Source organism: Cibotium barometz, chromosome 13 (genome assembly GCF_041138505.1).
Source record: "Cibotium barometz isolate CiBa-2024 chromosome 13, ASM4113850v1, whole genome shotgun sequence".
Lineage (NCBI taxonomy): Eukaryota > Viridiplantae > Streptophyta > Polypodiopsida > Cyatheales > Cibotiaceae > Cibotium > Cibotium barometz.
The window spans coordinates 45,101,785-45,128,890 of NC_141058.1; the positions used below are offsets into that span (position 1 = coordinate 45,101,785).

Here is a 27,106-nt window from a genome sequence, read left to right on the forward strand (position 1 = left end):
GTCTTATTATAAAGAACACTATACGTTAGCCATATTACTTCATTCCAATAAATATTTCCCTCCTCTCTATTCCCTCATATTTCATTTGAAAAAGCTACAAAAATAATGTCATTTCAGAAATTTTGCTTCATTTCGTGTCTCAAGCATGGACATCATCATACCACAAACCACTAGGAACAATGAGTAAGAAATGAAACACTTCACTTGCTAATGAAGGGAAGGGAAGGAGGGGGAGGAAGAAGGCTGCAAGTAACATGGAGATCTTGAGATGTAAGTGAAGAACTATTGGGAGAACGTACAATGGCCACAAGAGAGAGAGAAGAATTGACTGCTTTCTTCTGTTTCATCAAAACAGATCGTGCAAGTATGTCCTGTAGTGCTTCAAAGCCTTACAACAAGTCTTGAGACCACGGGAGGATGATGAAGAAACTGAGGCTTTATTTCTGCTTCTCGTTCACATGGTTAAGTCACTTATCACAACAACAAGATAACCTTTTGAGACCAAAGAAAAGGAACAGCCTGCATAGCCCCTACTCAGGGCCTTAAAATATATGCCTGCCCACCATTGTCAGAGAGCTGACAGTGGGCGGTGCAAATTCTTGGGCTTGGACAGGGTGTGCATCCAGGAATTCCAGTGTCCACACTCCTCAAATATTTGTGTTACTTGCACACAAGTGTTAACAATATATATTCTGAAAATGATTGACCAAGGCTGCACTTGATTGCAGGCAACCATAAAGTAATTTACAAAACCTACAAGCAGACATTCACACCGAGGTGGATGAAAAGCATCAGCCGAGAAGAAACACGTGTCTTGTATTCCATGTGCTCAAAGTTATTTCTTATGGATGTGGAAGGTTCTTGCCTTTGTCATCCCTTGAATGTGTAATCTTCACAATGCATTCCATGCTCATCCATTTGTTTTCTCTGCCAGACTTCATTGACCTGTTGCACAATTCTGTAGCAACTTTTTTGCCGTCTTTTTCCAGCACAGAGACATACTGGCCAACTTCATACCTCACAAACTTCACTGAAGCTCATCTAGTAGAGAGGCCAGAAAGAGAAATTCTCTCTTGCTGCTATGCTTCCTGCAGGCATCAAACACAACCAAGGTGGATTGACTCTCATGTTTGCACCAAGTGGTGCTCAATGAGGATTTGCTAGTAAATGTAGCACTACCCTGTAATGCTGGCATCCTTAAACAGCACTCAATGGGGTCGTTAAAGCTACCACCATCAGCACTGCTTTCTCGTGTGATCATGCAAATGTACTCGTGTCTGGTCTTCAAACCCACATGTTCCTCGAGCTGGGCAATTGTTTAGCCTGTGCCATCACCTCATTCATCAGACAACCAAACAATGGTTTGTGACATCAACAAGCATATAAGAGTTATGAGGATCTCAGTTTCCCCAAAAGGATGGGCCCTTACCCTCATATTCAGGTTGTGTGCCCACTGAAAAATAAGTTGCAGATGTTTTTAAATGTCTGTTTCAAGTTGGAAGCACGTCCTTTATCACAGCCAATTGTTTCTCATTCTTAAGACCTCTCTCTTTTCTTCAGCTCACACTCTGCTTGTGAACCAGCACTCTGAACTGTGCAGCTTTCAGTAGCTTGATTGATTGCTTTGCAGACACAAACCTGAGACATTTCAGGCTTCAGCACCACTTTGAGAACTTTCCCATCAGGTTTTCTATCTCTTCTCTTCACCCAGTTTGTGGTCATTGTCCATGCGGGCTGCTGTCTGTCTCTTTGTGAGTGTAACATCCTCCACCTTTAGTCCAAAACTAGAGGCATTATCATTGTGGAGTGAAAAATTATCATCATTTCTTATAGGTCAACTCTCTGCTAAACTGTGCTCAGGAAATCTAGTTATCTCACATGCTGTGGCAATCTCATTATGATACTCACTACGCTCCACTTTAAAATCATCTGTTTCACCGTCGTTCACAGCATTGTCTTTTGCAAAATCAGTGTCATCCATGGGCACATCCATGACTTCATCTGGTTTTGTTCCTCCTGTTTGCTCCAACTCTGTTAATTCCCTTTCAAGCAGCTGAACATACTCTCTTTTCCTTGGCTGTGCCATCTCATCTTCTGGCCCGAGGGCAACCCTTTTCCTTTTCACCACAGACTGGTCATCACCAAAGCTTTGCGCCTCCTGTCGATTTGGACGAGTTCAAAATCCAGTTCTTGCTACATAAATATAGATCAAAGCAGAACCAGAGAAAGAATCAAGGCACACCCCACGAATAGTCTAGAATATACCTCAGATAGCTGCTGGCAAGCGTCGTTTTCTCTGTCTTGCTGACTTGAAGCTGCCTTGGTAGTAGTTTTGTTGATAGAGATTCCAGCGTTACTTTGTTCTTTATCACTAGGCTCTGACAGATGTTGGATTCGTTGCCAGCGTTCTGACCTTTGCCAGCGAGCGAGCAGAGTTCTCCGCTTCTGTTCGTGTGCATCCTTAACATACGCAACAACAGGATCTTCCTGAAGGAGCAACAACAAAGTTAATTTCCAAGCTAATGTCCGCATTATTGCTAGCTAATTAGTAATCCCCCGCATTCCAAGACACCACTCACATGCATGGTAGCTTCTGAAACTGCTGATGGACATATGGCTTCATGAAGTGCGTAGTAAAAGGTGCTGTAGAAAACAAAGTGAATCATTTGTAAGTTTAGTCACATGTCTGGAACCAAAATAAAAAATACTCCCATGGAAGGTCAAGTATGCTTGATTCAATACATACTCACCAGAAATATTTCAAGGTTTTAAGTTTTTGTCTAAAAAAGTTCCATCCCTTGGCACAATGACGCAAGGTTTTACAAATATACTAAAAATCATGAAAAAAATATAGATGGTTTTTTCAAAAGAGAAAGGAACGAAGAGAGAGAGAGAGAGCATGCAAAAGAGAGAAGGAGAAGAGGAGAGGAGGAAGGGAAAGAGGTTTCTACAAACATTTCAGAGGTTTCTAACCCTGCATTTTTTGTACTATGGTCGTGAGTCTCTTAACATCATAGCCAAGCCAGCTGACCACATGCAATCCCATATGAAAGCTCTGAAGTGCATGGAATGGGACTTAACCAAAGGTCTCTTGATGGGGAGCCCAATGCATAAATCACTGCCCCAACAGTCTAGAGAGCAATGGCTGCAGCATACACAAAATCTACCTCCCATGTCCTTACTCAAGTTCATGTCTCTTGCTTGCATCATCCTGTGCTCCATCCCAAACTCGAGTGCTAGTCACATTGACCCCCCCCTATTTGTAGTCAAACAAGAAGTTCTTTTCCCCCCTTGAGTAGATCCTTCTGTAGTAGAGTTGAGTGCCCACCCAGAGGCAGCTTGGTCTTTGCCCGAAGGCAGTACAAATATGGCCACAAACGGCCCAGATGCTGCCAAGGAACCTGCGGGGATTTGAATTCGGGTGTAATGTAGTGACCATGAACATGTGATCATGAGCATGTAAATATGGGATGAAGGACTTGTAAATAAGCCTAGGAGATGGACAATGGGGGCCCAAGGCCATGTGGACGTAAGAAGCTAGGAATAGTTGGGCATGGGCACTTATAAGTGTGTGTGAAAAGGGGAACTTGGTATAAAGGTGAATTGTAAACCCTCATGGGAATAATCATTCTGTGAACCCTTCGATTTTGGAATGATACATAGTAACCGAGACGGACTTGCTCCCATTGGCAACAAGTTGACGGTGGCTGGCTACACCTCTCATCTCTTTACGCCAGTGGGCGCATCGAACCTAGGTTTTTTTGCGAACCCTTCGATTTTGGAAATAGCTTTTGGGGATTTTTAGCTTTTGGGGCTATCTTTATAAACCCCTTAAGTGGGCTTCTTGCCACACATCTCTCAAGTTTTCAAGCTCTCAAGCTCTCAAGTTCCCTCGCACTTTTATTGTGCAAAGATCGAATTTTCTCTCCACGTACCCTCTTCACGATGTCGACCCAAGAATCGGAGTTAGGAGCCCCTTGTGGAACGCGAAGTCTTGCCGGCTACGGAAGGTACCGATGCCTTGACGATTTTGTGTCAAAATCAGATTTCCAAGAGTTCAAAGTAGCTCTCAAAGCTTCTTCGTCGGAACGTCAGGCACAAATCGCAGCCCAGATGCAAGCTTTGCAGAACTCCATTGCTCTATTGACCACTACCCTCTCTACTTTCTCGGGTATGGATACCTTGGCTTCAGCTTTAGGCCCCAACATTACTCCGGAACCGTTCGGGGACGAGCAAAAGCAGCGCACCAAAGGAGATCGTGGTGCGAGTCCATGCTAAGTGATTTATTGCATTTTACTATTGGCAAGAGTTCATGCAATCAATCTTGTAAGTGAAGCTACCCAATCCTTTCAAGCATTCTATGCAATTCCCACACACACATTGTACTCACATTTCCTTCTAGAATCTAGATTGTGTGAGTGTGCCCTTGGCATATTGGAGGAACACCCAAGGCCGACAACCCTAACTAGGTCAACCACCATCCTTCGACTTTTCAAGAAAGTCAAAACAAAGAATACTTCCACTGTGATCCAGTCAAAAGTGATTACATACATGGATAGTACACTCAAATACCATTCCAAAGAGCCATAGAACACTTTATTTGGAGTTCAGGACCATCTTCAATGTGAAAAAGTACTAAATCATGGCAAAACAAGTGCATCGACCATAGGCACAATCACCATTCAGGGTCCAAGAGGAGCCTACATGTAATCATAGGGATGTTGGTGATCAAGAGCGATTGCATGAAAACATTCCTTTGGCAAATAACCATGCACATGAGGAGAATCGGCTACGTCCATTATCATTGTCTATCAATGGTTTAAAGAGTCAAAAACTTTGTTCTTCATGAAGTGGGTATGGAGGAAAGCAATTGGTATCTTCCAATGATGGAAAGCTTGTTGCCTCTTTGATGCATAAGGTTCTCATCAAGGTGGATAAGGATATGGGTGTCTATATGCCTAGAGTAGATGCAAATAAAGGAAACCAATCTCTGTGTCCATCTTATGTTTCTACAAGCATGCAACATGTTGATGAGAGTTCAAACTATCCCAATGTTTATGGTTTGGACAATGACATCTTTCATGATTATGAGAGGGCATATAAGCACATGCTTTTGTGGGTGCAAAGACCTATGAAATTTCAGTATTTCATAGACATTTTGAAGCATGAAAATGTATGCTCAAGGTGGATGCAAAAGGAGGTACCATGCCATTTAGTAATTGCAAAGAAAAAAATGTGGTTTGATAGTGAAGGAGGCTCATCCAAAGTTGATCCTTGGATAAGATTTTCTTCCTTGACCATTCACAATGAAATGAAGAATCCAAAAAGGTCAATTGGGTGACTTCTCACCTTCATGGTGCAAAGATATGGTGGGACAAACCATTGTGGCACAACGAGTTTGTTGATGTGAAAGAGACAGAGGATTGAGAGAATTTATCCTACTACATAGTGCAACATTTTGTTCAATTGCATGAACGAAAAGTTTTGGAGGATCAATGTATGAAGCTTGTGCAAAGTGGGAATCTCCAAGACTATATCCAAAAGTTTTGGTTTCTTTCTTTCTTCGTTGGTGGCTATAATGAGAAAGTGGTAACAAAGAAGTTTGTGAATGGATTGCGTGTTGATCTCCATCATGTAGTGCAACGTATGATCGGTGAAGTCAACAACTATACGCTTAGAGAAGTCATGCTATTTGCCGGAATAGTGGACAGCCACATAAAACTCAAGCAAGCAAAAGGTTTGATGCACTTAAGTACTCAAGGATACTTGTGTGATGATGAGGATGATGCAAATGGTGTGAGGTCCAATCTACTTTTGGTCTTTGAGCAACCTGGTGTACATGTTTTGAAAAAGGAATTGGGTTTCATGCTGGTTACTTACAAAAGGGCCAAAAGGAAGAAGAGCATACATGGATGGTCCACTTATAACCATGTGTATTTTTTGGATACCAGGAAAGAAGCAAAGGTGACAAAAGTTTATGCACACATGATTGATTTGAAAACTCATTCATATGGTAATGACATCCATGATGTCGAGCTTGATGCATATACTTCACATTCTTTTCCCACCACTACATCAAGCCTAAATGTTGACCCAAAGTCCAAAGTTTCTATGAAGTCTAAACGCCATAGATTTTCACATCACCATTGGTCATTAAATGTGGATGACCTATTTACTTACGACCATTGGGGAGGATGAATATGATGACATTGATTGTGGTGTTGATGCAAAAGAGCCAAAGGTTTGGACTCTTGGGAATTTTATGTTGCACAAATTTCGGAATCTTGAGGATGGGATGGAATGCCATGTGTCTATATCATGTGAAGATTATGCAAGTGAAGATCATGCTAAAACCTTTACATCATGTGATGGGCATATCTTCCATGAGGATGTGGAGATAATGGATGACAAGTGGATGCATGAGAATGGTGAAAGTGTGGACATCCATGCTCAAGATTGTGAGGTATCAATTGTGGAGAATACACGTGAATGTGATGATATTGAAAATGGGAGTTCACTTCAGTCCAAGACTTCTATGGAAAGTTACTATTACTGTAAAAGTAATACACGTGAATGTGTTGAAAATTCAGCAAACCCTTCATTACTTATGGATACTATTCCCATGATTGATTGTGGAGTAAAATCTCAAGATCATAGTGCATTGGCTGATTAGACCATTGTTGATGCATGCTCAACCCATAACTTGGTGCCAAATGATAGTACAACTCATGGGATAATCATGACTTTTGTGGTGATGACATACGAGGCAAGAATGTGAGTGATGATGAGTTGAATAGCTTTTGTAAGGAGCTATCATCTTTGCATGAAATGGAGTTACTTGCCTTGATGCGATCCTTATTGAATTGTCACACGGATCTTGTGAAACCTCTATGATAATGCCTACATCCATGGACTCATCTTATGGATTGCTGAATGAAGAGAGTTTATCTTCTTCATCTATTTACACTCTTGAAAATGTTACTTTTGGTGATATGGAGGCATTTCATGGATTGGAACAGCATTGACATGATAATCATGAAGCATCGGATGATGCTTATGTACATGATGAACATGAAGTATTGGATGATGCTTATGTGTATGGGTATTATCATGATAGTGGTCTTGATGTCGAGCATTACGTGGACCATGTCATTGATGTGGTCAATATAGATGCTCATGACATTGTGAATGTTGATGAGAGTCATTACTATGGTCGCAAGAATGGGCCTTTGAGTTTTCCTTTCGACCTGGGCGGCATTGTGATAAGAGGATATAAGCATGGATCTACTTGGATATGTAATTGATCCAAGTTGTTACACATTTAGTTTATCGGAGCATTGTGCACGTAGAGGGTATCCATTTGAACCGGGAGGATACATGGATAGCTACATTTTTTACAATGGTGATGCCCGATTTCCATTTGATACTGGAGACTACATTTTTTATCGTAGTGATGCCCAATTTCCATTTGATCCCGGAGGCTATGTGATACATGCGAGGTTCCTTGGTAACCACTCATGCCAAGAAAACTATGAGGAGTTTGTGGAAACATCGTATGGTGGATTTGGGAGGCAACTCTGAAGTGTTACTTGTTGAAAATTACTAGATTCACAGTTTTGAAGACCTCAAGTCATGAAGCCTCAAATCAGCTCATAGAGTAATGCATCTCCGAAGAGCTCAAATCTCCATGAATGGTATCCGAAATCGCATGGCCATACGTGTCCATGAGAGCGTGGGATTAATACATGGCTGAAAACTGCATATAATGCACTCACTCGGTCTCAAATACATGTCCCATGTATGCACATACTTGTTAGAAAACTTCACAACCATGGGCATCCAAAACCACCAACCATGTGTGAGAAGTCCTACACTCAAGAAGATGTCCGTGGATCCATCATCTAGGTTTCGAGGATGAAACCAATTTTGGCTTTTTGCACGACCATCATTCGATTTCGAGGATGAAATCATTGTAGGAGAGGATAGTTTGTAATGTAGTGGCCGTGAACATGTGATCATAAGCATATAAATATGGGACAAAGGACTTGTAAGTAAGCCTAGCAGATAGACAATGGGGGCCAAGGCCATGTGGACATAAAGAGCTAGAAATAGTTGGGCATGGGCACCTATACATGTGTGTGAAAAGGGGAACTTGGTATAAAAGTGAATTGTAAACCCTCGTGGAAATAATCATTCTACTAATCAAGATTTACAGTTTCTTTGAGCGTCAAGCTCTTAGCTATGGTGGTACTCCCGTGAGGGCATGTGATCACTCCATTATGAGTGTGTGGTACTCCACTTAAGTGCAATCCTTCTCTCTCCTCTTCCCTCTCTTGCATCGGGACCTCCCCCTTCCCAGTCACAAACCCACGCCGCTAGGCTACACACCATTGGCCAAACAACAAGTTCTCTCTCCACCAAACATCCTTTGAGAAAGCCAAATGATATGCAACTAGAAATTGCTAATAGCCCTCCAAAACACAAGTGGAAATTCGTGCAATATCATGAATCTGTTAAAATATGCAACGGAGATGAAGACAAAATCTGAAAACTCAAGAGCAAGTGCACTGCAGAAAAACACAGCAATAGAGAAGGAGAAATGAGAGGTGTATAACTCTACTATATACACAAGAAAACCCGGAATACCCAATACAACATGTGTGGGGGCAAGGGGCCATTTTATATGGCCCCTATGAGCCAGTCGGGCAGCCCAAAAAGCAGCCGACAGCACCAAAAAGCTCACGACCTGCTCATATCTCCAGTTGGCCAGCACACAGATGGAGACATGGAGCAATAGGGGCAGTCGGCCAGCATACAGAACACTCGGGCCAGCAATCGGCCAATGTCTGGATCAGCCAGGAGCCACAGAACAGCCTCCCACACCTGGTAAAAATAGGGAAAAGTAGGGAGAGTGGCAAAAAATGAGAAAACACCTAAATTGGGCGGGCACACCCACAACAGAGGCCCTGGTGTAAATATACAGACAGGAGATGATTGCTAACACCCCCTCTCAGCTCTTGGATGTGGAACCAACCCCAGGGAGCTAGAGTGCCGTCGGAGCAAAGCCTGAGATAGAGACGCCTTGGACTCATGCAAGAATTGCCTTTGGAGTTATTCGTCAACCTATTGTGCATGAAAAGAATGGCCCTATGGCCATTCTTAGATGTCCCATGGCCATCCCCAAATGACCTGGAGGCCTTGGGGTCATGCAAGAATGGCCGTATGGCCATTCTTGTACATGTTGGGTATGAAGCAAATGGCCATATGGCCATTCTTGGATGCCCTGAGATCCATCCCAAAATGACCTTGAGGCCTTGGGGTCATGCAAGAATGCCCCTAGTGCCATTCTTCCACCTATTGGGCATGAAAAGAGGCGTGTTGTGCATGAACAAGATGGCCCCAGGGCCATTCTTGGATGCCCCATGGCCATCCCAAAAATTACCTTGAGGCCTTGAGGTCCTGCAAGAATGGCCCTAGGGCCATTCTTCCTCATATTGTTCATGAACAGAATGGCCCTAGGATCATCGAACAGAACTCTAGCAAGATGTCATCAGCAACGATCTTCACGAACAAAATGCCTCTGGATGACTTGCTGCTATCCAAATCTCTAAGCAGTGCTCCCACCACTAACGCCATCTCACAATTATACAGATCTGGCACCATCTCAGATCTGCAGCCATACTACTTTGCGGCGGTGCTACACAATTGCTACGTCAACTATGCTCTGCACTGCTGCCTGTTGTACCACACAGTTCAACTTAGCGCCTGACACCAAGCGCATCGGCATCAACATCAACCTTATTTGGCATTCAACATTCTACCTACGGCCTTTGGAGTTCGACATTTGGGTTGCAGCTTCCGACGTGCAGATGCCACGTCAACTTCCGACCTCTAGATGCCACGTCAACTTCCGATCTGTAGATGCCATGTCAGCTTCTGACTTGCTGATGCCACATCAGCTTCCGACCTGCGGAGTCAACCGTAAGAATTAGATGTCGGGGTCAGCTGTTGGAGTCAACTGTCAAAGTCAGCCATCTAAATCAGATGTCGGACTCAATTGTCGGAGTCAGCCATCGGAATCCGCTATTGTAATCAACTTGTAAGCAAGACCAATATAGTTCATCCTATCCATTAAGCACTCATGGATTCTTCCAAAGCTTCTTTCTCTGCAAAAATTCTCTGGAACAAATTTTTGCCTGACGACCTCTTGCAACACGCTCACGAGCACTGTATTGCGCAACACTTCATCAGCTACGCAAAGGCCACGTGCCCTTTTCGTCTCAGCTAGAGCGTCCACAACTGCTATAGACGAACTACTACAAACTGTCTTTTCAATCCTGCAGCCGACTCCGCGCGCCACCTTGTCATGTCAGCTCTGTGCGCTACTTTGTCTTTCGATTGGTGCTTTGCTTCAGTCGGCATCTAAGATCAAGCATACAACATCAACATCAAGGTACAATACGAACGCGGAATCAGTTAGACAACCTGTTGGTGACTCTCAACGACCTGCTCAATCAGTCAAACAACCTGCTGCCGACGGTCGACGAACTGCTGCAGATGACCTGCCTGCTGACGATCGACAACCTGTTGTGGACAATCCGACGACCTGCTGGCTGCTGACAGTCAACGACCTGCTACTACTGATAGTCGCTACCTGTTGCCACACCTATTGTTGACTTTCTTGGTTAGGTTTACTTTTTTTAGCCCGGTTTGCTAATTCAACGGGCGGAATCAGAATGCGGAATCATGACGCTGAATCAACTATCTGAATTAGGTGTCTGAATCATCCGTTTGAATTAGCTATCAAAGTCAGCTACCTGCATCAGCTGGCTGAATCAGCTCTCGGAGTCAGCTATCTGCATCAGCTTGCTGAATCAATTGTCAAAGTCAGCTATCTGAGTCAATTAACCAAGTCAGATTTCGGAGTCAACTATCTACGTCAGTTGCCTGAGTCAGATTTCAGAGTCAACAACCTGACTCAGCTATCTAAATCAACTACCGGAATCAGATTTTGTTCCACATTTATTCCCATGCATGTCTAATTCTGTGAGAGCTCATTACTTAAAACATTTGGGATTAACCTTTACATTAATCATTTATTTCTTGTAAGCTAATAGCCACCAAGATAGATAAATTTAAAGGAACCAGCTTTCATACATGGTAGACTAAGAGTAAATTTACATTAATGAGAAAGGGGCTGTGGAGCATTGGCAATGGAAAGAAGAAAGAGCCTACTACCAAGAAGGGGGAAGCATTGTGGGTTAGTAAGGATGAAAATGCTCTTGAGCGATTAAATTATCCATCACATAGATGGAAGAAACACTTCAAATGAAGCCCGGGAAGAGTTGGATACATTGTTTAGTGCTCAAGCTAAGAGCTCCAAGATCAGCATTCTAATTCACTTCTTTGAACTTAAGTTAAACAAGGGAGAGCCTCTTGCCTCGCACCTAAATCTGATGAGAAGCCTAACCACACAGCTTGCAAGGATTAACTTAAATATGGAAGAAGATATATACATTGCATGTTAAAAAGTTTGCCCCATGAGAACTATGGCAACATGGTCACCATCCTCACCAACTTCCTTCTCCAACACCTGCTAACATCACTGCAGCTCTTTTGAAAGAGGAAAAGAAGATCTTGGAGATTGAAGTTCTCATGATGTATAAGGAAGACAAAATGAGTTGAAGCCTACTCATGGTGGATTAAGCCTAAGCAAGCACATGATCAAGTTATTAACAATAAGCAAAGCAATTAACACAGAACCAACATAATAATATAAAGCACGAGGATTATTTTATTCATAAATATGAGCCTCATTATGTAGGCTTTGAGTACATCTGATTAGGTGACCCTAATCTTGCTTAAGATACGAGATGCTACCATATTCTCTCCATGATTCCAGCCCATAAACTGAGCTATCAATTAGCTACATTCCCTCACCCTGATTACTCTCCTACTTGATTCCCTACTGAGTTGCGCCGATTTTGCTTTTGAGAGTTTTACTGCTGGTGATTTTAGATTTGACCTTTGCACCTATTCCCCTAAGGTTATGCTTCATATATTATCCCTCATTCCCATGTATACATCAAATTTATCCAACAATCCCTCCCTCAAATTATTGACCCTCAATCCTCGCAATAGTACCACGGGAAGCTACATAGCTTGATCACACCCGTACCAACTCCTATGCCCCTAACCTTGTAGTCACCCCAGTTGCATTGGCAATAGACTCATTTGGGCACCCTAGCCCCAACATGATCTCACTCCAAATTTGGTCTATTGGTTTTAAAAATGAGAGGATTCAATTGGCATATATGATTTACATTTGAGTTAGGATCCTTATGAGCACTTAGAGGACCCAATCAATGTCAACAATATTGGCCTCATGGGAGGTCACATCATCAACATGTTCTTCTTCATCTTCGTCCTCCATCCGGTTTGTCGATAGCCTCTTCTTGGTGTAATAGTCTCTCTTGAAGTGTTCAAGCTTAACACAGAACTTTGTCCCTTCAAATTTACCTATCTTGGTGGCCATTAGGGAAGGTCTTACCTCATAGAGACAGTGTCTAGTTCCTTTATAAGAAAATAAATGACTAATGCAAAGATTAATCCCAAATGATTTAAGTAATGAGCCCTCCCAGGATGAGATATGCATGAGAATAAATGTGAAACAAATTCTGAAAATGTGAAACAAAATCTGATTACGATAGCTGATACAGACAGCTGAGTCCGATAGCTGACTAAGACAATTGACTCAGACAACTGACTCAGAGAGCAGACTCCGAGAACTGATTCAGCCAGCTGACTCAGAGAGTTGACTCCGAGAACTGATTCAGCCAGCTCATGCAGATAGCTGACTCTGACAGCGGACTCTGGCAGCTGACTCAGACAAGATGACTCAAGTAGTCTGACTCAGATAGCTGACTCCGACATTTGATTCAAAGAAAGTAAACCCCGCCAAAAAAGGCAAACCTGGCCAAGAAAGTCGGTGTCAAAAGCACAATTAGGGTTTCAATAGGTACTTGCAAGTATAGTTAGGGTTTCAACAGGTCACAATCACGTACAACAAGCGACTACAGCAAGTACAATAGGTACATACGTATAGCAAGTACAACATGCGGCTATAGGCAAGTACACAACAAGTACACCAAGATAGTAGAGTTGCACATGGGGGTAAAGGAAAGATGCACCAGCCCCTAATGTGTGTGTGTGTGTGTGTGTGTGTGTGTGTGTGTGTGTGAGAGAGAGAGAGAAAGTCGTATTAACGTCTTCAAAAGGCCAAAATGACCTATGAGACCAAAAGGTTACATCATATCCATGAGGTACATCATCTTGGGTACAAAATAGTAATAAAGAAAGATAACAAAAATCTAGAACTATAAAATCTGATCTAGGTACATGAGCAGAGAGCTCTAATATCACCCTAATACATCCCTCATGGGCTGCTTTGACATGGTGCTCAAGGTGGTAAAATTGAGCCGGCGCAAGGTCCTGCGATGATGGGAGATTATGGCCTGGATCCTCCTGTGGTGGCATGGCTGTGGCCCTGGGGCGTCGAGCTCTGCATAACTCAGTGGCTCTCTCAAGTATCACACCTCTCAGCCGAGCCCCTGCACTAGCCTATGGTCCGGGTATGGTGGGTGGATTGGCCCTCGGAGCGTTGGTCTGGAAGAAATCGGTGATAGCTCTCTATGCTGGTCCTCGAGCAAGTACAGCTAATCTGGATCTCACTAAGGACTCCCTGTGTGTGCAGAGCTCTAGAAGAGAAAGTCCCAAGTATCTCTGATCCGGGAAGTCCATGATCCTGGAGAGTGGTCCGAACCTAGCTCGGAAGAGGCAATGGAATCTCCCCCGAGTCTCATAGTATACAGGGCATCGGCATATGAAATGATCCTCTGTCTCGAGCTCTGTGTGACAAAGCTGCCATTGGTGCGGCCGCCCTACGCCCATATCTGGCAGTCTCCACTCTCAATTGGTAGGGCGAGGTGTGGATCTGGCCGATCGCACATCTCACCCCAAAAGATAGGTGTGTGTCCATGTAGCGTGGGCGGATGATGAAGTCATCAGCACGTGCTGCTTTAATTTGTGGCATGCATGATTTCCTATGTTGTCTCTGCATCCAAGTTAGGTCATCATCAAAGTAGATGGGGTCTCCTGGTAGGTTTCTCAGAAATTCAGTCGGCCCTGTATGTACTGCAGCACAGCCTTTTTCCAGAGAGAGAAAGCACACACACCCTCCTCTGCTGCAGCCCTCCACTTTTTTCACCAATAGGGAAGCACCTCTCTGCATCCCGCCAGCCCCTCTTCAGAAAAAACACACGCGTGGCCACCAATAATAGCTTATGGGCCACGATCCCTTCTAAAAAAAGGTATTCTAATGTTTTTAAGGCTTTTTAAACCTTTGTCCCCTCCCCCCCACATGGGGTTGTGAAAAAGGGACCTTTTTAAAACCTTGAGTCCTTTTCGACCCCAAGAGTTGTACCAATCTGTCCATGAAGTTATTGCCTCAAACTGATGCCATTCATACTGTCCACCATGTCCCCATGCACACCTGCACACCTGGCTAGTGGGGCCATAGAGGTGGTTTTGTCCTTGCTGGATGGTGAGGTCCCTGTTTCCTGGCCACATAATTATCCATAAGCAATAAGGTTTCCCGGCTGACCAGTGTGCCTAGTGGTTCAGGTTGTTCCGCCATTTCGTTCCGGCGGCAATGGGGATCAGAAGAGGAGGGGGGGGGGGGGGGTGCGTCAGAAATGTGAGGGACCAAAGGGGACCAGAAGCTCAGGTGAGATGTTTTAGTATCCATTATATTGAATAAGGATTTTTCCCTTGTGCCAAACACTGAGGCCACCTTTTCAAACTGGCAAGCCAAAAATGTGGATCAGCCCTAAACCTCCGCAAATTTTTTTATAAACTCACAACCATAAACCACAAAAAGTGGCCTGGCAAGCTCTTCAGCCACAGATTGCAGAGCTCCCACCATATGTGACTTTCAAGGTCACTCATAATCCTCCAGTGATTCATCAGAGTAAAGATGTGGGGGAAGAGCTACATTACCTGACCAGCTGCAAGTCTTCATCACTCACTGCTTCAACTGAAAGGGAGGATACATGGTCCAACAGCAAAACTGAGCAAAAAAGTGGCATACAAGATGTCTTGAGAAGAAACTCCAGCAAAGACTTCATGCATGGTTAGCAGTACATAACATCAATTCGGACAAGAATAGATTCATATCTTACGAAGGTTCTCACAAACACGCACAGTTGTCTGAACTGTGCTCATAAAAAAGGCACTGTTTCCTGGAGTTAAAGGTCCAACCATAAGACATTCGATGAATAGGCTTAAGAACCGATCCTTTTCGTCAGCTGCAAAATAAAAACACAAGTGTTTCTAAGATTCCCACAGGACACGATAAAAAGCTCAATATCTAAAACAGTACACCAGTTTTTCAAGAGAACCAAAACAGTGCCATGGTAGACACATGCACACACACAGAATGTTTGAAGTCTGTAATAATGGCACTACGCTACAAAAAATAAAGTGGAAACCAACCTGCACAGACTTCAGGGTCGAAGCAATGTAGGTTTGCAACAATCTTCACAAACAAAGATGATCTTTCTTGAGAATAAGCAGCAAAGTGTATTTGGCCTGCTGACAAACAACACCCAGATGAATTGTCTGGCAACAAGGCAGAACTCCCCTGTGCTCGTGTTGCGGATCCTGGTGGTGGGTTCTTAAAAGACTGCATGGCTGCACCGGCAGCTCGAAATGGATCATATATAAGCACAGCATCTGATATCGACTTTGCAGCATCATCTACCATGGCCCTTCTGCACCATCCTGATGAGAAGACTGTTGGTGACAGCGCCAGGACATTTGCAAGGTCTGGAGCCTAATTTAACATGTAAAAATTAGTTGTAAAGACAGCACCCCATATAACAAATTCACAATGTCTTTAAAAAAGCAACATTTGGAGATTCACGCACGATGTGGTCCATTACTAAATTGCGAAAATTGGAATCATCTGAGAATATATCTGCTAGACGCATTGCATGTACATAGAGAAGACCAGAAGGTATGGCATCATCTTCTTCCAATTCTTGCATGTCTCTAGGCTCTTCAAGCAAGGCCTTCCTCACAAGAGCAAGCACCTACACAAGAAGGAAGGCACAAATTACCCTTGTGTAAATATATCATTTTGAAAAAAAAGATGGCAGGATCTTGCCTGAATGGTTAGATCACATCACTCCAGCCTACCAAAGCGAGGTCGTGAGTTCAAAACCCTAACACCATGTACATGTGTGTGTGTGTGTGTGTGTGTGTGTGTGAGAGAGAGAGAGAGAGAGAGAGAGAGAGAGAGAGAGAAAGAAAGATATATTAAGTGTCTACTAAAGACCCAATGGGCCTATGAGACCAAAGTGATACAATAATGTCCATGGTATATCTCATTATGGAATGGAAAATAAAACAGAAAAAAAACATAAACATAGCTATCTCACTGGGGTGATACAAAACTGTCCATGGAAACTCATCATGGATTACTAAGAACATAAAAACATGGGAGCAACATCACCTCCGAGTAGATGGTATTCCACTCTCCAAAATATCAAGCATGGGGCTGATGAGTATGGCCGAGAGGTCTCCCTCAGATATGTCACGTGGAAACATAGCTCAATGGCGGTGGAGCATGTACTGGATCTAGAGCTGATGAGGTGTGGCCGACGGGCAGGTCGAGGGCATCGGGCACGCTGGAGTGCAGAGGCTCGGTCCGAGGTAACTCCTCTAGGGCGAGGTCCAGAGCAGCTTGTGGAGGGTCCACAAGATCCACTATGTCGGTGTCCTCCACCTCCTGGGTCCGGAAGAAACTGGTGATGGTTGGCTAGCGAGGGAGGGGGCGGGGTGGCTGGGACCAAGGCTCTCTCAAGGTGTTGTCCCTGTGTCTGCGGAGCTCAAGAAGCAAGAGCACCAAGCAATGCTAGTCCTAGAAGTCAATGATCCTAGAGAGTGGACCGAATCCCTCACGAAATAGACAGTGAAACCTCCCGTACTAGGCAGCGGCATATGTAATGCTCAACCGTCTCAACCTCTTGGCAAATCCTCTCCTCTCTGGGTCTCCGTATGAGCTTCCCGGCTCTAAAGATGCGCTCAGCTCTACTTGTCTCCACTCTGAGGCGGTGGGATGAAACCCGTATCTGGCCAATCACAATCCGCATGGCATGGGACATGTGAGCACTCAAGTAGCCCGGCTGCTGGATGAATCAATCCTCAATGAGTGTGAGGAAGTGATCTCTCTAGAAGTGCATCTTCGTGGGGAGCTCCAGAGGTGTGATCCATGTGCAATGTGTGTAGAGACTGAGAAGATCTGACCGGATAACCCGGTTGGTATCCTCCTCAGAAAGCTGGAGAAAAGGGGAGTGCAAACTGTACTGAAGGGGGGGTAAGAGGTCCATGCAAAGCCCATATACTAAGAACCAAGTGGAAACTAGTGCATACCATACTCCAGAGTGCCCCTCAAGTGCTAGCTGTCTAGAGGACTCCAGGGCAAGCCTCGGGTACCTGTGGCGATCCATGTGACCGATGCGATGGAGGTATGTGACTATCTGGAAGAGTGCCTCCACTACCATCGGGGCTGCCGCAAACTCTGCCTGCATAATCTGGTGTGGGACTGATGGTTTGTTGTGGATCATACAGGAGAACATCATGACCTGGGGCATCTCAACCCGCTGCCAATCCTCATCATATAAATCTGGCTGCTCCATACATCAAGGCTGGCGTGACGAGGGTGTCAAAAAGCCATCCCTTCGTCCTAGGCTCCTGGAAATGTGCTTGGAAGCACTACCGCTCAAGTAAGCTCAAGGTTGCATATCCCCGCGTCACTCTGGCATGCGCTGCGGGAACCATGGTAAAGCGTAGGCCACTGAAAGTGACACCAAGGTAGACATAGGATGAGACAATCTCCACAGGATCCCCTCTATATGTGAAGCTCAATCTGGATGTAAAGGGGCGAGAGGTATTGAACACCATTACCTTGGTTTTACCAAGGTTAACAGAGAGGTCCCGCTGAGTGCAAAAGTCATGTAAGGCATCCAACTGTCTGTAAAGCCCTTCGGCTGAGTCTAAGACGAGCACGATGTCATCTGCATAAAGTAGTATGGGGATCAATATGTCTGCCAGTGTGGGACCAGCCCCGCCTAATCCATCAATGAAGCTCAAGATCTCATCAATGTAGAGGCCGAATAGAGTGGGTGATAGAGGGCAGCCCTGTTTCACCCCAATAGTGCTGGAAATCTCCTGTGATGTACTTCCTAAGACTCTCACTCATCAGGTGACGGACTCATAGAGAGCGATGATGCTCCAAACCATGTAAGATGGGACTCCGATCTCCTGTAGACGGTGTAGGAGGTGGGCTCGGGGTACAATATCAAAAGCTTTGCGAAAATCCACAAAGCAACAATAAATCCTCTGAAGTCGTGCTCTGCCCTCCTCGATGATGGCACGGAGGGTGAAGATGTGATCAAGGGTAGAGTAGCTGCTCCGAAAGCCATCCTGTCCTGAGGCTCTGGATCCCTAGCTCTCTGCAAATGAACTGAGCTCCGCCTCTAGCACTGATCCATAGAGTTTGGCCAATGTGTGGCCAATCTTGATCGTCCTGTAGTTATTAGGATCAAGTGGATCTCCGGCTTTGAGGATGGGGGTGATGGTGTTGGTGGACCAAGAGGGTGGAAATCCTTCACAAAGGGCTCTATTGAACATGTAGGCTAGTAGGGGCGCCAGGGTACCATGGGCATGCGAGATGTACTCGACAGTGAGTCCCTCATGATCTTCGGCTCACCCATTGCGTAGTCTATGAATGGCCTTGAGGACCATGCCCTTTGTGAAGAAGGTGGAGGTGGTGGGGCGGGGATCTGGTGGTGGGGGTAGGGGTGGGTGATGGAGGATATGATAGAGGGAGGGTGCATAGGAGTGCCATGTGTCCGAGCAGGTGATAGGTGTGGGAGGGCCATGTTCTCGGAGTTTCCTCCAGGCCTCTTTGCAGTTCGGCCCTAGGAAAAGTCGGTATAACTCATCGTCTTTCCGAGCATAGAACTCTCGTTTCTTGCGTCGGGTGAGCGATTGAGAAATCCATTGCGCTTGGCACTTCATGATTTGCCCAATCCGTACCTCATGCTTAAGACGGGAGCGTGTGGCTCGGGATTCGTCATCATACCAACAGTTATGGGGCATGGAACCGCAAGGTGGCTTGGCGGTGGACCGCCGCGTACAGATGAAAGAAGCAGTGGCGGATGTGTGGAGTATGGTGGTGAGCTGTGCTGTGAGGGTGGATAGGGGGACAGGAGGTTCAACATCCTAGAGTTGGCGGTAGATGTGGTTGGAGTAAACAAGGTCAAGCTCGTGATCAAAAAGGACCTGAGTGTAATGTGAGATGGGGGGTGGTGGTGGAGGGATGGGTGGTGTGCATGTAAGAGTGAAAGAGAGGTAGGCATGGTCAGCTTCAAAAGGGGGTGGCGGAATGGAGAAGTCGGGAAGGTGGTGTGCCAAAGCCGGAGATCCCATAAGGTAGTCCACAGTGAGGAGGGCCATCGGGACATCCCGTTATAGATAACGAGACCATGTGCAGCTCCCAGCTCTAAGAAATATCTCCCATACACTATGCCCTCCTCACGGTCCTGTGATGATCGTTGCAGCCCTGTGTCAGTGATGTCCAGCTCCTGTAGTCTGATAGGGTCGTCTAGATCGAGTAGTGGGACCTGCTGACTTCTCGTCTTGGCGTTGAAATCCCCGAGCAGGAGGACTTCCCCCAACTATGAGAACTCCATGATATCCCCATATAATGGTAAGTACGGTGACTGGCCATGCTATGTGGCATAAGGGGAGTGGCCTGGTGCAAAATAACACACAGCAATGTGGATGACTCTGTCACTGCTAAGCTGTAGCCACACCCAAAGATATCGTGCATCCTCATCCTTCCGAACGATGCTGAGAATCTGTCGGAGATGGGATCTAAAAAGGACAGCTACCCCCCCCCCCCCCCCCCCCCGAGCCACGTACTCCTCCTGATGTGCGGGTCTCGCCTCGAAAAGCTAACTCTCACTCATACCCGGCTATGTATGGTAAGCCCCTCTCAAGGCTCTGATGAGTCTCTGTATAAAAAATGACATCCCTGCCTATGAGGATCTCGCTCAAGCCTCCTGGATTCGACCACAGCATGCCATTGCAGTTCCATTGTGCCAACCCCAGGTGTTTGGTCTCATAGACCCCGCGTCCCTATTTGGGACGGCGCTCAGTGATAATGACTCTACCATCTCTGTAGATAGCCCACTTGCCTACTCTGCGGGCCTCATGAACAGTCACCATCGCCTCACGCCGTTGTGCCACCTGTGCTGGAGTGAGATCATCTCCCATGTACACCTGTCTGCCCTTGAGGGCAGTCCGCCCGTCTAAGAAGGCCTGTCTGCTGGTGGCATCAGGAATCTAATGATGAGGGTTCACTCTCGTGTCATATCCTTTCCTGGCCTCCATGTATCTTAAAAGGGGGGGGGGGGGGGGGGGGGGAGGGGGGGGGCGATCCCGTCCACTCCTAGCATCTGGCAAAGCGTCATGGTATCCTCCTTGGGGGAAGCCCCCGCCTGTAGCCCCCGTACTCGCACATGGAGGGCCCTATCCTTCCTGCGTTTCTCCTCCTCGAGAGTCTCATGTATGATGCTCTGTGGGGGTTTGTGCTTCTTCACCACCTCCACCCAATCTTTCTTAGTGGTCTGCAGTTCTTCCCGCAGCTTATCACTCGCAGCTTTCAACTACTCCAAGTCAGTCCTTAAACCCTCCTGAATATTCAGTTCCCCCTTCCTCCACTGTATGGTCCTTGACCGTAGCCTTTAGGGCTTCCATTTCTGCCCGGAGTTCCCCTATCATTGGGGCAGCCTCTGGCATTCCTGTTTGTTTGCAGTTGGGTCTCTTTCAACATCTGAATCACCTCTTCCTGGTGGTTCACCTGGGCTGCCAGTTCTTCAATCTTGTTGTTCTTTCTCTGTATCTCCTTGCGGAGGCCTTCCAACTGTTTTTCATGTTGGTTCAGAACCCTGTCCAGCACCTTCTTTTGTTCGCCAACTTCTTGGTGTTGTCCTCCACTGTCTTGATGTATGCCTCCAGCTCCTGTAGGTTCATTGTAGCTATTTCCCCCTATGTACATGGTGTTAGACTGTCCGTCTTCTTGTGCTCTTCTTGATAGACTTTCTGGATATTTGAAGGCCCGTTTTCCTCGGCATCATTTCTCCAAGCAATTTTGGCTTTTTGGCAGACACTCCAATGAATTATCGGGTTACTCAAAGTTTCTTGCATGGACAAGATTCTGGGCACTATGGACTCTCTGGCATGATAGAAATCAGCGAGTCTTTACTGACCAATCCATTGATACCTATACCTATTTCACACTCTCTTTGCGTGAATCTCTCCAGGACTCTTATTCCTTGGGTAAAATCACTACTAGGCAATTAGATGAGTTTTTCCACTGCTTGCAGCTTGTCCTTTCTTATGGGCAGCTATGCTTGTACCATACCTTGAGTGATTAATTTGACAATGGTTTCACCCCAAAAAAAAAACTGCGCGCGCGTGCACACGCATGTGAGTCCGTGTGCCCGAGTTCAAAATCCTAACACCATGTACATGTGTGTGTGTGTGTGTGTACGCGCATGCACGTGCGTGTGCGTGTGCCCGCATGCACAGTTGCATGCACACATGCGTACATGTGCATGTTAAAAACCTTCATGTACGTGTGCGTGCATGCACACGTGCTTGTGTTAAAAACCTTTTGTGTCAATCCCACATGCGAGTGCTATCTTAACAATTGTTAGTGTGCCCAAGGTGATTCTATAAAAGAGAAGCACTGACCTCTGTAGCAACCACTTCTGCTAGCCGCATAGTCCTCGGATAAGCTGCCACCTCATCTAGAAATGATACTGATTCCGTCTCACAGAATTTGACCATCTAAATACAGCCCAAAGTAAAAAAACTTTTCACAACCTACTTACACTATCATCAAGAACGTCAAGTATGAAGGCAAAACAGAAAGCAACCACAAATAGATGTTGACACCATCCATTCACACAGCTACAATGCAGCATGCATCAGTGATGGTTCTAGAATGCAAATGTTATGACCCCAAAACCTTCATGTACAAGCCAATAAACTCATCTCCAATTCTGTGAATAGAAATTATCACCAGAGCTAACACTTTTGACTTTAGTCGGGATATCAACGAGACCAGATACTTTGACTCCGTGAGTAAAATGGGCAATTGTAATTTCAAGACCACCAATGCCAAACGCAGGAGGCCACCATTCTTGCAAAGAAACAATGATCTAAAACTATTGACAGACAACACATGTGAACTAGCAGTACTACAAAAAAATCCTTTCCTGAAATCCCTGTGACTTTATAAACAAATATAGAGTTTCTTGTTTTTAACCACACATTAGTAAAAAAGAACTCCGTAGTAAATCAAAAACCAGCGCAGTTCCCTCACCGTGTGGCTAAGCACTCGCTCCCTGAAAGCATTAGGTTGACAAAGAGACTGTAACACCTGTACAGAAGCTTCACACTGTTGCGCCATTACTTGCGCCATGCTTTCGGCCACAGTTGCTGTCACTTTATTGCTGATCAACCTTGAGTTTAATATTCGGAGCTTGGAGTGTAGAAGTCCAATATCTTGCCTCACAGCATCGAATGCTACATCCATAAAGATGTCAACCTGCTTCATAAAACAGTATTGCAATTTGAAACATATATGTGGTTTTAAATGGAATTATTGCAGTTCAAACAAATTTTGCGGATCCCCTGTCCACCTTCACCCACATCCACTTTCACCATGATTTGGAACCCCTAAACAAGTCTCATCTAGACAGCCATATAGCAACCTAGACCTCCACAACCTGAAAATGGTTGGCATGATGAGAAAGAAAGAAATAAAGAAAAAATAGTAGCGTCTAACCGATAGGGTCTATGAGACCAAAAAGCAAGTACAATGTATCCATGATGAATACTTAACCATGGGGAAAAAAAATGTGAAATTAGCTACAAACGCTAAAGTATCCATGTGATGCTACACAATGATAATGTGTGATCATGCAATGATACCCTCCTTTAGAATAGAACGCAAAGCAGCCATAGCATCTCCCCTATGAGATGGGAGCTCGCCATATCGTCGACAGATATCCTAGATCTACAGCTGCCAGGTGCGCAGCCATAGCATCTCCCCTATGAGATGGGAGCTTGCCATATTGTCGAAGGATATCCTAGATCTACAGCTGCCGGGTGGAGGGATGAGGCCTCTAAAGTCTGGGGCGTCTGGCTCTCAAAAGGGAAAGGGCTTGTAGCACGATCTCTGCATTTCTTGAAAAGGAATCCTGATCAAGAGTCAAGACAGTGAATGAGAACAGGACTCTGCATTATGGGCCTTCCCGATAGCCTACAAGAACACAACGGGCCTCACACCTTTCGGCATGGTGTATGGTCTGGACGCAGTAGTACCCGTGGAATTCTTAGTGTCTAGTCTCAGGATAGCTATTACAAAAAAGTTGAGTCCAAAAGACTCAGAGAACCACAGAATTCAGTAGTTGTTGCAACTGAATGAAGGCAGGCTAATTAGCACCTACACCACTGAGATAGTGCAAAAGAGAAGTAAGTTCCAAGTAGACACGAACAAGAAGTTCAAAATCTTTGAAGAAGGTGATACAATCCTATTATTCAATTCAAGAATGAGGCCACATCCTGCAAACTAACTGAAAATGAGGTGGACAGGACCATACAGAATCCAAAGGAAGTTAGGGATTGGAACCTTTGAGCTGGAAACATTGGATGAAGCAATGTTGATGCTAATCTCTATGTATATTCACAGGGGAATATGCATGCGCTGATTATACTTTATGTAGATAATTTGATAATCACAAGGAACCATGAGAAGAAGATCCACGTTAAAAAGGCAAGCTTACAACAAGCATTTGAGGTGACCAATCTTGGTCTTCTGCATTTCTTCCTCGAGATGGAGTTTTGGCAACAAGACAACTCTATCTTTCTTTCTCAACAACACTATTACAAAGCCCCCTGATTAAGCACAAACCAAAAGGAAAAACAAACATAGACACTGGCAACTAGCTCACCGTCAAACCATAGAGTTGTTCAGGCTCAACCCCGAGCATAGGGAGAACATAGCATCCGAGATATGGCTCCACGTGCAAAGTCCCTGGCGTCCCATACCACCAACACACACCCATCGGATGTAAGAACGGAGTAGTCTTGTTAAATACTTAGTGCTAATCCTCGAGATTAGTGGCCCAATAGGGGAGCCTTGGAATAAGGAGAAGTAGGCTAGCACAGGAAACTAAGGTTATTATTAAAAAATCCATGTGTGCTGGCTATTTATAATAGGATGGTTATTTATAGCAGCAATGGGCACTATATAAGTGAAAAATGGGTTATTATTGTCATAACCTCAGAGTTCAACCAAAACTCCAGCCAGGTGGCAGAGCATGGATCGGCATGCTGAAGGCCTCTATGGCGCAGACTAGCATGCATCTGTGGGAGTCAAGACCTTAGCCCTTGGCTCGAACGTGGTTCGAAGCATAGAACCTACAGTTGGGAGGTGAGCTAGCTTGCATCCCTCTTAGGGGGTTTGTACTAATCACTTGTGTTTTGTGTTTAGGAGATCCATAGTGTTGTAACACTTGAGCCAACTAAACGTGGAACGTATCGCGATGACGGAAGAAGTCTCAGTTATCGACAACCACAATGGAATCCCAAGAGGAAGGTCAACTACGGAGGGTGAAAGTTGTGCATGCTATGTGGTAGTGTGTGCAGAAAGAAAGATATATTAAGCATCTACTAAAGAGCCAATGGGCCTATGAGACCAAAGTGATACAATAATGGCCATGGCATATCTCATCATGGAATGGAAAATAAAACAAAAAGAAAACATAAACATAGCTATGTCATTGGGGTGATACAAAATTGTTCATGGAAACTCATCATGGAATACTAAGAACATAGAAACATGAGAGCAACATCAGCTCCGAGTATATGGTATACCACTCTCCAAAATATCAAGCATGGGGCTAATGAGTATGGCCGAGAGATCTCCCTCAGCTATGCCACGTGGAAAGGTAGCTCGATGGCGGTGGAGCATATGGTGGATCTGGAGCTGATTGGGGGGGGGGGGGGGGGTGTATCGGGCACACTGGACTGAGAGGCTCGGTCTGAGGTAACTCCTCTTGGGCGGGGTAGGTCCAAAGCAGCTCATGGAGGGCCCACAAGATCCACTATGTCGGTGTCCTCCACCCCTTGGGTACGGAACAAACAGGTGATGGTTGGCTGGCGAGGGAGGGGGCGGGGTGGCTGGGGCCGAGGATCTCTCAAGAAGGTGTCCCGAGCCCATATACTGAGAACCAAGTGAAAACTAGTGCATACCATACTCTAGAGTGCCCCTCAAGTGCTAGCCGTCTGGAGGACTCCAGTGCAAGCCTCGAGTACTTGTGGGGATCCATGTGACTGATGCGATGGAGGTATGTGACTGTCTGGAAGTGTGTATCCACTACCATCGGGGCTACAGCAAACTCTGCCTGGATAATATGGTGTGGGACTGATGGTTTGCTGCTGATTATACGGGAGAACATCATGACCTGGGGCCTCTCAACTCACTGCCAATCCTCAACTGATAAATCTAGCCCCCAGCAGGCTGCTCCATACATGAAGGCTGGTGTGACGAGGGTGTCAAAAAGCCAGCCCTTCGTCCCGGGCTCCTGGAAATGTGCCTGGAAGCACTACCGCTCAAGTAAGCTCAAGGCTGCATATCCCCACGTCACTCTGGCATGTGCTGCGGGAAAGTAAGCTCAAGGCTGCATATCCCCACGTCACTCTGGCATGTGCTGCGGGAACCATGGTAAAGCGTGGGCCACTGAAAGTGACACCAAGGTAGACATAGGATGAGACAATCTCCACAGGATCCCCTCTATATGTGAAGATCAATCTTGATGTGAAGGGGCGAGAGGTATCGAACACCATTACCTTGATTTTACCAAGGTTAACAGAGAGGTCCCGCTGAGTGGAAAAGTCATGTAAGGCATCCAACTGTCTCTAAAGCCCTTCGGCTGAGTATGAGAGGAGAACGATGTCATCTGCGTAAAGTAGTATGGGGATCAAGTTTGCCTGCCAGTGTGGGACCAGCCTCGCCTAATCCATCAATAAAGCTCAAGATCTCATCAATGTAGAGCGGGGACCAAGGAAGCGGCCTATGAGTGAAGCGCTAGGTGACCTGCGAAGGATCCTAGAGGGTGCTAACCATACGGTGCTCGGGCTCTAGGTCCCCGAAGATACCCACACGTGCGTCGGGGAAGATATTGGAACAAGGAGTAAGAGTTGTTTTCTGAATTCGAGCATGGATCTGGTCGATTGACCTTGCTGGTCCTCAACGGATGAGTCCATGGTTCTTTTATATGGATCTGTTGGTTGATCTTGCTGATCTTCAACGGAGATTTCATTTTGATTTTTATAAGTGAAAATATTACCGATTACTATGAGCTAGGAACTATCGAAAAGGCCCCTGAGTGGTGAGCACTTCTAATAGATTCCTTCGCAACTTGCAACGTTTCTTGCATATCTTGCAGAAAATTACGTGCTGCATCAAGCTGAAGTCCTGAAAATCCCACTATAACAGGTGATCTAGGTTGAAAACCATACATAAGAATAAAAGGACTAAAACCTGTACTCGTATGCTTAGTACTATTATATGCAAATTCTAACATAGGAAGATAATTCTCCCATGAACTCTGTCTTTTGGAGACATGCACGAAGCATATCCTCCAAAATCTGATTAACTCTTTCAGTCTGGCCATCAGATTGAGGATGATCTAAGGAACATAAATTCAAAGTTGTTTCCAACTTCTCAAAAACAAGTCTCCAAAAGTCACTCGTAAAATTAGAGTCCCTATCACTGACTATGTCCTGAGGTAACCCGTACAGTCTAAACAATTGCTCGATAAACTGCCGTGCTAATTGCGTAGCTGTAATGGTCTTCTGTGTCGGTAAAAATCTAGCCATTTTTGTCAAGCGATCCTCCAAA

The 27,106-nt window shown here is 45.3% G+C and overlaps 1 protein-coding gene across 4 annotated transcripts in view; it reads right to left on the bottom strand.

Moving 5' to 3' along the window:
• Positions 1-313: 313 nt before the first annotated feature.
• LOC147632731 (nodulin homeobox-like) overlaps positions 314-27,106 on the bottom strand; it is a 48,657-nt gene continuing 21,864 nt past the window's right edge. For 3 of the 4 annotated variants that reach the window (XM_086807570.1, XM_086807571.1, XM_086807573.1), the window contains 9 exons: positions 22,520-22,744; positions 21,886-21,981; positions 15,987-16,151; positions 15,553-15,892; positions 15,240-15,365; positions 15,058-15,127; positions 2,580-2,643; positions 2,266-2,487; positions 314-2,158 (listed from right to left, as the gene is read on the bottom strand). In XM_086807570.1, the coding sequence (XP_086663696.1) occupies positions 1,835-2,158; positions 2,266-2,487; positions 2,580-2,643; positions 15,058-15,127; positions 15,240-15,365; positions 15,553-15,892; positions 15,987-16,151; positions 21,886-21,981; positions 22,520-22,744 (1,632 nt within the window). In that variant the 3' untranslated portion in view covers positions 314-1,834. The remainder of the gene's footprint in view (positions 2,159-2,265; positions 2,488-2,579; positions 2,644-15,057; positions 15,128-15,239; positions 15,366-15,552; positions 15,893-15,986; positions 16,152-21,885; positions 21,982-22,519; positions 22,745-27,106) is intronic. The other variant, XR_015267229.1, reaches the window with a different exon arrangement.